The following is a 12,114-nucleotide window of genomic DNA, read 5'->3' on the forward strand; positions in this document are numbered from 1 at the left end:
GTAGTAGTAGTAGTAGTAGTAGTAGTAGTAGTAGTAGCAGTAGCAGTAGCAGTAGTAGTAGTAGTAGTGGCAGCAGCCGTAGCAGTGGTACTATACACCTTTATGTGGATATATGGTCTTTTGTGAAAATAGAAGCGTTTATGTTGATTTCTCAGTAGGAGCCCCGTGTAATGTCAGATAGCGTTTAGTTAAAGCTGTACATTAATTATACACCTATGGGTATAGTATAGGTATAAAGCACGCGCATAAATAATAATGCTTAGGTTGGTTGACAAAATTTGTTGTCAAAGGTCAGTGGGGGCCTCAAAATGACACTTCAAATTTGCACTTGGTATAATCAAGAGATAGTTAGATTCAAGAAAAGGTGAAAATGTCCATGTCGCGCATTCCCACGCCTTGGCATCTGTATTTTCATGGGTAAAGATTTAACGTTAAAATAAGCGAAATAGGTTACATGTTGATGTGCTGTACAGCAGTAACGAGTACGATGAATGATCAATAGCTTCCTTACATCTGCTCATATCATGCCAAAGTTATGCAAATTTACTAAATGCTTTCCTTTGTAGCTTTCTGTGACGTGTAATAACGCAACTAGGATAATTAATTTTCTCTGTGAATAGCATTTTGCTTTTAATGCAGCCACACACGATCAAATTATATCATCAAAACAAGCGTAACAACGACCGTGAGCTTCCAACAATGATCATGTCATCATCAGTATATATATATATATATATATATATATATATATATATATATATATATATATATATATATATATATATATATACCAACATACTAATCTAATACTGATACAGGTTATGTTGGAGGGAGTGCAGTCATTTGATTCAAGGGCAGCGGTGGGCTCCGCGAATTTTTATGCCGCTTCGCGGAGGGTAAAAATATAAAGTAAACGGACTTAATTGGCAGTAAGCAATGGCAGATCCTGCGAGTAAATGACTTGTTTTGCTTAGACATTATTATTATAGAATTTTTATAGTCGTACATTATTTTGAGTGTTTCAATCAATTTTCCTTATTTAATCTTATATTGTGAATACCACAAGATGTTCCAGAATGCATTCCTTACACCGTTGGTTTAGAAATATGTCGTGGGAGACATGCTCTAGGGTCCCCGTACAGTCTTTTTGTGTATTTTAGAAAAAGCTCAAGCTGAGTTATTTTATTGATGTTCTGAGTCAGTAAATTAGATTTCGTTGAACAACTTTCATCTGCAACAGCATGTCTGTATTCCCTCCACAACTGGAGTCATGTTAACCACGAAAGCTTTTTGGGTAGCAATAAAATCTGCCTGTATTGTTATATAATTAAGCTATATGCTCTGAAAGTGAGCTTTATTCGTAATTTACAAAAGAAAAATAATAGTCTTCGTATGTTCGCCTTATCACTTATTAATGCTTTCTTCGCCGGTCGAGCTACCCGGGGCTGGTTGCACGGGCGTGACCTTGTTTGTTGACATTCCCGACGCTTTTTGCCTTCCCGTGACTCCCGTGCCAGCTTCAGCTTCCGGACCCTCGTGTGCTATCATGTAGAACTGAAAGATAGCGACCGCGTTGTTAAAATTCAACAATAAATTAAGATCAAAATTACGAAAAATTTAACAAAGATTTACAAAGATTTACAAGAGATTCACAAAAAAATTACAAAAAAATCACAAAATTACGATCAAACAATCATGGTCCGCGCCGATGTTATTTTTAGTTAAAAACCGATGGAAGTAAAGAACTTATAAGCTGTCAGCGAGAGATTAGCAGTAACACGGGGAAGTATCTTTCCAAATTATGGCATCACAGATACAATCCCAGAACATAACAGTTATGTACTCATAATGCATGTAATAATATAAATAGCATATTTCGTTGTCATTTTTGAACAACTTTCATTTCATTTCATTAGGCACTATAGTAATTACCGTTTACGTCGGTGTCCCATAACATCGCATATACAATTAATATAGTTTAACATTAAACCAATTTAATTCACTTGTTAAAATAAATTACCCATGCCAGATAACCACAAACAGAGCCCCGTGCATTCTATTACGGAAGAATATGACATTGTAGTCGATGCAGTGGATTCGTACTCTCTCCTTCCACCTTTCTTTCTCTCTCTCTCTAGTGTATATCCTATATATACATGAATCACCAGTTTTAAACTACAAGTTGTAATAGCCAATATTTATAAATAACCATTTGTTTTGGCGTTTTACACCGCGTGATGTTGCTCCAGTGATGTTTGCGCTATACGGGGCTATACCCTGGTAATTGCCTACCTTAGGAACAAAAATGAGTAAAAGTGTAATGGTGCATGGAACTTGCAGTTGTAGAACGTGCAGCAAGTAGATCAGATCTGGACCAAGGGAGCCAAGCATAACCAGCCTGTGAAGAAAAATTTATATAAACACATGTGCATTCCATTATACCACCTTGTATAAATGGTAAAGCGCACTATTCGTTCGTTCGCCCTCGCTTCTCCCGTTTATCTAAATGAAGACGAAACCCCACAAAGGGAAGCAAAATTTAATTTTAAATAATTAATCGTAAACCCCGCTAGGCAAAGTAAGCGCCCCATGCAAAATGCGCAACACACACACACGCACGCATGAGCGCATACGCGCACAATTTATTTCTCACCTTATAATTAGTAAGAAGTTGTTCATGAATATGGTATTGTAAATTGCCCAAGATATAAATTTGCTTTCGTTGAAGCTAGATGGCGCTTTCCGAACGCTGTAACACAGGTAAACGCCCCATAGCAGGAAAAGGCACTGTCCTACAAAAGAACAATAAAAATCAATTATTAAACACGATTATATATATTACACGTTCTGCTAAACTCCACAAACGCAAAATAATGCATCTTTAAAGTCAACTCAAAACAAGACACGTACGCGGCTGATTCAACCACAACGTACCTAAAATAGCTGCATAGTCCCACCAACTAGATGAACAGTAATACAACTTGAGATCATCGGGTGTCTTTATGGTGTAGACGTAGGGCGGACTGCTGACCCGCCATGCGACCAGGTAGGCGATGGTGACACCTAGAATAGGTAGCAAGCGCTTGGCCAAAGCACTGTCGCCAAGTTTCACTTGCTTGGCAGATTTCACCTTGAAGAGTGCCGCAATCCTGCAACATAGACAGAACGATAAACGATGTTGACATCGAAAAAATGGATTAGCATAGGATTCAATGATGCTAATTATCTGAATGATAAAAGTTGATTCAACGAAGCTTCAACGTGCTTCTATTCTATTCTCTAGAACTTAGTTGAGCTTCAATTTAGCTAATTTTTCTCGTACGATAATGAGGAAACATGTCATCTGCGTAACTGACAGCTACTCTTCGCACACTAATGAGATAAAAATTGCAAGATTTTTTTCAACAAAATAATGACAACTGGTTCTGCAACACAAGAATAGCTACTTAAGTAGATAGAAGTGTATACAGAACGAGTTTTGAAATCTATCCTTTGATCGTTGATCACCTATTTTTGCGCGGATAATGATGATGATGATGATTATTATTACGTTTCTTGCACTCCAAATATGAGCTGACCATGGAAAAGACATCAATGTCTTTTCCATAGCGAGCTCATATTTGGAGTACAAGAAACGTAGGCAAAGCTGCAAATCCAACTCATGCCATTATTTGCAGTGGTCAACAGCAACGGGAGTGCTTACCGCCACGTTCTCAGCAGGAGCGCGCCGTACGTAGTGAAGTAGCCGACGTGATGAAACCAAGGTCGCATCTCGCAGAGAAGGTCGGTTGGTTTGAAGAACACAATGATGACCTCGGCACACATCAAAAACATGCCGGCGATGATGACGTAGCAGAAGAAAGGACTGGCCGCCTTGATGATCTGCGCAACGGCCAATTAAGTATCGATTAATCAGCAGCTTGCAATGACAATGGAACACGACGTGCGCGCGCGCAGAAACGTAACTTGATGCAAAACATGCGTGGCTGCTGTTCCTGATGTTACTTTTTGGCGTTACGCGTTTACGAATTAAATTAAGCATAGTATATGACACACGCTGTTGTTATCATTGCTGTTGATGCCGATGTTATAACCTTGAAGTTATTAACAACATGTATGTATAGAAATTAGATCACAGTTGCGATATAGCGTGAATATAGTGATTACGTCACCGTAAATAGTAAAAGTACAAAAAATATTTCCACTTTTTCACAAAATGTAAGTAATTATGTTCACTTTTTATTGTTAAATTGCTGCATTATACTTCCTATTTTACTATATTGTTCAATGTAAACACTCGTGACTCATACATAGCCCATAGCAAGCAATTAATGTCAGGATCATCATATCAAATCGTCCAGGTTTTTTTGATTTTTACCTAGTTGAGAAACAATCTTATCAGGTAAGAATTTGACGATACATTTAGTCCCGTTAGTACTTACTTTTAATGTAAAAAAATGGCAACAACATTTTTCAAATATACACCATAGAAAATTCGTGACGTAGTCAATTTAAGATTACGAAGTGAAAGGCTTAAAACCTAGATTATGTATTATAGTACATTATAGCCGCGTCTACGCGATGTTAAAATATCTCTAGGATTAAAAGCATGGGTTGGTTTAGTTTGCAGGTGCAGCTATTGCCATGTCACATTTCAACTGTCCGAACATATCGTTCCTGACTAAATCGATATCAGTAATTAGGCCTATTGTAAGTTGTTGTTGGCCTATTGTATGTAGTAATTAAGCCATTATTGAGGTTTTCACTGCGTAAATGTTTTTCTTGCTATGCCCATTCAAAAATTGTTTGAAAAGTAAATTCCATTTAGAAATAGGATAGGATTTTTGGAAAATCATTTAAAAATGCGATTGTCACGTTTTGTAATGCTTATATTTCACACAAAAACATTACTAGGTCTCAAATTTGACGTTTTCATAGCAAAGGCTCTACGGTGCACGCATATAAATATTTCATAACACGAAAAAATGTAATTATTTTGTATATATAATTTTGTAAATATAATTTTGTTAATATGTATTTTAAATATGTAATTATGCGTGCATGGATAATTCATAGATGCTGAGACTCTGAGACATAGTCTACCCCGAAAGAATTGCTGCGACCCTGGACTATTGATTACTTGTAGTCGGTAGAACAAAGATTTGACTAATAAAGTGGGCGACCTATTCGTAATCAATAGCGTTGGCGACAACGATCAGCCTTCTATGTGTAACATTCGAGCATACGCACATTTCCGCATTGTCTGCGAACATGGGCTTTTGCTATAGCCTCGCAATATAGCAGAACAACAAAAGAGCAAGACAAAAATGAGTAGAGTGTAGAGTATTCTTATTAAGATAAATGAATTGCATGGTTATTTCCTCCTGTCATTTATTACACAAATATGTTATTGTTTACACATATTTTGCTACGATAAAGATTATTTATTTTTAACATCGCGTTAAATGTCGTCTAAATGCTGTTCAACTGCTGTTCAATGCTGTTCAAATGCTGTTCAACTGCTGTTCAATGCTGTTCAAATGCTGTTCAATGCTGTTCAAATGCACTAAACCAGCCATTGGAGATAATCATTGTTTTTAATTTGGGGTAGCTTATCGGAACAATAAGAAAACCAGGTCCAAATAACTAACAGATTGGTGAGTAGAGGCTTAAAGATCGGTACACACACGAGTGATTATTCTCGCAGGTATTTGCGTTATTAAAGACCGTGAAAAAGCCGCAGAGCGAACGCTGCCGCATTCTCCGCGAATACTTGCATTGCTTACACAGCGACGCAGCAGGTCAGGTACGACGTAATTAAGTGGGAATCGCAACGGTGCTGGTGCGCATGCGCGAGACAGTTCATTTTCACTTGAAATCAGAATCAGGAGCGGAAATAATATGTGTTTTTATTAACCCCTGTTGAAATTCGACTTCGATAAAGCGCTAAAATACCAATTGCATCAACAAAGGAATAATTTTATCTTCTGGGACTACTCGCGATACGATATGCGCGGGGGGGGGGTGAAGGCTTTTGGTAAGGTAATATACCAGGTTAATCTACACCGGCACACAATGAATAGCAAAACACGCAGTCACCTGTAGGCAATTATAAACAGGTGAATTACCGCGTCCACGCGAGGAAGAAAAATGGAGCGCTAATTTATATAATCCCTGTGTTAACGCTCAGGGAAAAACAACGTCTCAACTATCGAGTTACGCTTAATAGCTTATAGCTTAATAGCTTATAGCTTATAGCTTATAGCTTAATAGCTTACGTTATAGCTTTATAGCTCTCTTTTGTTATCAAGAGGACCGTGCGTCATCCGCATGTAGACCTATTTCCTTGGCTAGATACTGCTGTAACGTACCTTTTGTTTCCTGTACAGGAACACGGCTATCATGACGATGAATGCGAAGATGACATCGAGGAAGACGATAGCTAGCAGAGCTCCCCGAAATATCATGTTTGATGCCGCGATGCACGCCGAGTCGTCCACACATGTATCACAGCCCTCTGAGCAGGGCAGGCACAGAAACCCTGCCGAAGATTGAACATCGAGTTTTGCTGCTGTATTATAGGATTTCGAACGATCTTTAAAACGCGGGTCGAAGCAAATATGTTCCATTCGGTTACATTCTGCACAATGTGTGTAAATGAATGTAAAAGAGTCGTGTTATATATTTAAGCCTAACGCACACGCCAGACATTTTTTTGTAAAAGAACAAAAAACATTTGTCTTTGTTTGCCTTCGCTCACCGCACACGGTCGATAGAAGAAAATCTATCCATACCAAAAGCTCCTTAAAAAATCCTCCAAAACCCAACGTAACCCATCAAACCATGAAATTCCCACATTTTTGTCATTGTTGGTGTCTATGTTAAGATTTCTTTGAGAGACATAATGGGGCTTATGCTCGCCAAAAAAACGATGTGTAGTACAGTTTCCAAAGAAACACAAGATACGGTAACATGATAACTAAGTGACTAAGTGTTACCGACAGGTACAGTTGCGCATCTACTATATAATAGTAGAAAGAGCCGAAGTGTCGTTTTCCGTATCTCCTCCGAAACCGTGCCGCGTGTGCTCACGCGAATCGAGCTGGGGCCCCTTCTGGGCGTCGCGAATACATTATACATGTGCATGTGCGTGTATGTGTGTGCGTGGGTGCGCGTGTGATTGTGCCTTCGCATGCCCGTGTGTGTGTGAATGCGGCGTGTGCGTGCGTGCGCGCGCGTGTGTGCAAATATTTGACAACGGGAGGTGTAACCCTGCCCGCCGCCGTCCACTGACTTTCAAGAACATATATCTTCAAACTACTCAATGCATTTTGCTTTTTTTTAAGAATTTGACTTATTAATAATGCTTCGTACCAGAATGATATTTTCAAAAATAATATCTAAATAAGTGAAATTGTACTATGAAATTACCCCATTTCCCTTTATTTGAAAAATTGTATGTAATTTTAAGGTAAAATTTCAGATTTTATATATATTTAGATACAATCTTTTTAAACAAATATTGATATATGACTCGAGTCTACATATCAGTATTTACTGTAAATACATCCTCAACTAAAAGGGAGAGATAAATGGTTAAACCGCCTTCCTCAAATCATACCCCACTCAAACCCGTCTGGAGGACGGGTAATAGCTAGTTGAGTCATATTATTCGTATCGTTGTCTGTGTCTAAAAATTGGTAAAATAAACATGCTCATTATAATTTCAATGCAAAAATTGGTAAATAAATGTTGTTATCGAAAGAGTAGGCCCCTACTGTTAAATAAACCACGAAAAAATTTCCTGGAGCTATTAGAATCGGCTACTTTTCAGGAAATTGGAGATTTTTAGTTGTGATATGTTTGCGCTCGTGTACGATACGTAGTTCATACCAGTGGAGAAGCTATTGTTCTTATACTTCTTTTGAAGGTTATACTCGTGCTGTAGGTCGAAGCCAACGAATGCTTTCTCTTCTGCGCTCGTGTTCGGAAAGTAGTAGCCATCTACGCAGACGCAGAAGTATGTTCCACTCATGAAGCCTAGATTCTTTCTCGGCACGCACTGTAGAGATGTTTAGTGTTAACCGGTCGTAATGCACATTGCTGACATATATTTTACACGCACACACGCGCGCACCCACACGACGTGGTCGCATGCGCGCGCGGTCGCGCGCACTGATACACGCATGCAAACACGCATGGTCGCGCGCACTGATACACGCATGCAAACACGCACGCACACACACGACGTGGTCGCATGCGCGCGCGGTCGCGCGCACTGATACACGCATGCAAACACGCACGGTCGCGCGCGCGGATACACGCATGCAAACACGCACGGTCGCGCGCACTGATACACGCATGCAAACACGCATGGTCGCGCGCACTGGTGCATGCACATACGCACGCACACACACGCGCACGTGTGTGTATACTCGGCTAGTACTAACCTGTACCTTTGTCTTGTCTACCTGCAGTCATTTTAAGTCTATTGACATTGTGCTTTGATTTCTGTAACACGGGTTCTTTTACGAGTGAGGATTCTGGCCTTATCCCCCACCTCCAGACCTCCCGCGTTATAAGGGTTCAAAGGTTAAACTTTACCTTTGTCGTCGGTCGACAGAGATGAGTGTTGCGGAATACGTCGGCTGTCGTCGACCCGGAACTCCCCATCTCTTCCGCGTCGCACTGGTTGATATCGATGTTTGTGAGTTCGACGTCGACTGTCGCGACACCGCTACGCGTTAAGACAAACACCGACAGGCACGTTGTAAAGACTGCTCTCCATAATCGGGTTGCTAATGTGATACGGTTTAACGGCGTGGCGATATTAGGTTTTCTTGCAGTTAATTCTCATCGTGTATATTATAGAAGAGATCAAGAATCAAAGCCTCATCAAAGAACCTACCCTAATCACCCACACTAAGCTATTTATAATACATGATATCTTAGTACACGTGCAGCAGTGGGAACACGGGGGAAATGAGTTTATAATTATTTTATCTACCTAAAATTTTTACGCCAAATATCGTAATGTGGCTGTTTCACAAAAAAACAAAACATAGCTTTTAGGTGAGGCAACAGGTAGACTGTTTAAACACAAGCCATCGGCTGGAATTTGATACCAATATCAGCGTCTCCCATGGTGACGCGACGGTAATCTTCCTTTGGGGCTCTCAGGGATTATTTTACGATTATAATGTTTCCTCGGTACACATAGATATTTTGCGGCAATATAAAGCTAAGCCCATAATAATTTTGTGTCCAGAATGTATTCCACGTGTTACCTACCCACTTCATTGCTGCCCAAAGGCGTTGCATGGGGCTAAGGCCCACGCGAAGATAATTACGACGTAATACATATATTACGTATAATACGTATTACGGATAATATTTTAGACAACCACGTTAATGGTGTAGTAGCAACAATTTATTTTAAGCTATGGCCTAATATACAGCGACCCAGGACGCCTCGTCGCTTCATTAAATACAAGAAACGTCAGATCTACTAAGCAATCATCTCTCATTTATCGTCCCCATTCCCCCACCACCAGCACTCCTGGACTCACTAAATGCCCCTTGCTTTTGTGCTGCTCAAACGATTTACCCTGTACGACAAAGGCGTATAGATGCCGTTATTATTTTCGTAAATTAATATGAATTCGTAACGATACTTATTTACTAACGAGATGCAGATGTTCTAATGAAATAAACACGCGTTGGGTCGTACCCGAAAATGTACTGCGACGCATTGGCGATGTCACGAGTAAAGATGGGCGAAGAAAATGTCACCATCCAGATGTCGCCACCACCGCAGTCAAAGTACGGTTTCGTCCAATGTCCGTCTTCCACCATTGCAAGCGGCTCTGAGAAGATTTCTAAAGGAGCGTGTTCATTCCCGGTTGAGTTGTACCTGCAAGTATATGCATAGGTAATCGATTAATTACCATAGTTCCGCGTATGAAAAGAATGGTTAACAAACATGACTCGCACGGAGAAATCAATTTACAATATTAAGATAATATATGTAAATATAGTCGGGCAATGAACGAGACCGTTGTCAGGAAACGCAAGATTATTTACACAAAGTCTAGGTTTAACGTGTCGTCATAGCGCGCGCACTATACGCACAAACACGCACACACACACACACACACACACACACACACACACACACACACACAACAACACACACACACACACACACGACACACACACACACACTACACACTACACACACACTACACACACACACACAACACACACACATACACCCTCTCTCTCTCTCTCCCTCTCTTACACACACACACACACACACACACACACCACACACACACACACACACACACACACACAACACACACACCACACACACATACACCCTCTCTCTCTCTCCCCTCTCTTACACACACCACACAACACGACACACACACACACACACACACACACACACACACACACACACACACACACACACACACATACACAACTTTACGCACAATCAATTCATGCTGTCAGTGGCTTTCTCTCGAGTAATGAGCATACCGCTGGCATTTTGGCACGCACGCACGAGTATCTTAGCTAATACTAGGCCCCATTCTAGTATTCGGCGCCCCACTGATTGCCACAGTCTGGGCCTTGATTGTTAAGAAAATTATTATCGTTATGAATGCTGGAGGGCGAGGCGTTTATGCCGCGATGCGCGTAGATTCGGGGAAACATTTGTTAAATTAGGGCAAACGGTGAGCAGTTTACTAAGCGTTTACAGCTACACGCACTCATACAGTTTCACATTAATGACATAATCGCTATAAAACGTCAACGTAGCTAATCATGTGGCTAGACGTCGATATGACCTTTACCTTAATTACCTCTAACAGAACTTTTACTTTAACCCTAACCCTAATAATTGTAACCCTATCTCTACCGTAATCCCTAAACCTAGAATTAACAATGAAACTATAAACGTAACAATAGCACATGCTTAATAGTAAGCCAAATCGCAATATTAACCATATCCTTAAACGTTACTCTACATTTGACCATATTTTCAAGCCTTGTGTTAAGCCTACCACTGAAAAAAATTATTTTTAAATCCTGAAGCTTTTCTCCACAACGTTCGAACTCTAACGTCTTAACGGTAATGCCAATGCAAAGGCTAACCCTAACTTTAACCCTAGCGTCCCGCAATTTTGCGAATGTGTGTGCTTGATGAAACAGCTTTTCTGGTGTCGGTATCCCACACTATAAACTGAAAATACGATTCACATGCTTCATATGAAAAACAACACACCATAATATAAACAAACGCTTTATCCTACTTTATGACCATCGTACATCACCATAATCCTAACCTTAACTCTAACCATATAACCATAACCCAAACGAGAAACCAAACCCAGACGCTAACCCTAACCTAACCGTCGTTAAACCTAACCCTACCTAGCAGGCCCTACGACTGTTTCACGCCTCGTAGTGAGAAGCGGGAAGGTAGCTTGTGGCTACCTTATACCTATAGCTTTAACTTTGACCTAACCCTAAATCCTGAAACCCCTAATTCTAAACAGTCTATGTGTATATGCGCTGGCATTCTAAAGCAGCTGTGATTCTAACGCATCACAGGGATCGTCGAATCACAGATAAACACAATTACGGCTTATTACTACTCGAGTACGACTCATCCGTGAGCCACCTGCACAGTTTTACGCAGCCGTCAGCGTGATTGGCTTAGCAGGACGTCGGAAGGGTTCGTTACGCTCAACTCTGCCACTGTTAACTAACACTTCCTAATTAATCCTGCGATCGTTAGTGGGCCACAATTCGGTCGCACGCGCGTGGTTGTCTGGTTCGCGCCTCGGCTCACGTACACCTTGCCTATCCGGCGACCGAGATCAATATTCCGCTGAGCAGGTAAATATGAAATCCGTGACTAAATTACCGCCATCGCGTTAATTAATAGGCGCCTTTCGTCGGCCTACAAGAAAAGAATATAATCATACGCACACACGCACACACACGCACGCACGCGCGCACGCACACACACACGCACGCACACACGCACACATACCCACACGCACGCACACATACACTCACGCACGCACGCACGCACGCACG

At 40.7% G+C, this 12,114-nt stretch overlaps 1 protein-coding gene across 1 annotated transcript in view; it reads right to left on the bottom strand.

The window, feature by feature from the left end:
- Positions 1 to 774: 774 nt before the first annotated feature.
- Positions 775 to 12,114, bottom strand: part of LOC106812313 (probable G-protein coupled receptor CG31760) — a 32,335-nt gene continuing 20,995 nt past the window's right edge. The window contains exons 5-13 of the mRNA XM_014816154.1: positions 9,731 to 9,913; positions 8,605 to 8,737; positions 7,894 to 8,062; positions 6,372 to 6,541; positions 3,704 to 3,882; positions 2,935 to 3,149; positions 2,654 to 2,792; positions 2,293 to 2,398; positions 775 to 1,554 (exon numbers count right to left, since the gene is read on the bottom strand). Of these exons, the coding sequence (XP_014671640.1) occupies positions 1,405 to 1,554; positions 2,293 to 2,398; positions 2,654 to 2,792; positions 2,935 to 3,149; positions 3,704 to 3,882; positions 6,372 to 6,541; positions 7,894 to 8,062; positions 8,605 to 8,737; positions 9,731 to 9,913 (1,444 nt within the window). The 3' untranslated portion in view covers positions 775 to 1,404. The remainder of the gene's footprint in view (positions 1,555 to 2,292; positions 2,399 to 2,653; positions 2,793 to 2,934; positions 3,150 to 3,703; positions 3,883 to 6,371; positions 6,542 to 7,893; positions 8,063 to 8,604; positions 8,738 to 9,730; positions 9,914 to 12,114) is intronic.

This window comes from Priapulus caudatus, unplaced genomic scaffold, assembly GCF_000485595.1.
Source record: "Priapulus caudatus unplaced genomic scaffold, Priapulus_caudatus-5.0.1 Scaffold633, whole genome shotgun sequence".
In the NCBI taxonomy this organism is placed as follows: Eukaryota; Metazoa; Priapulida; class Priapulimorpha; order Priapulimorphida; family Priapulidae; genus Priapulus; species Priapulus caudatus.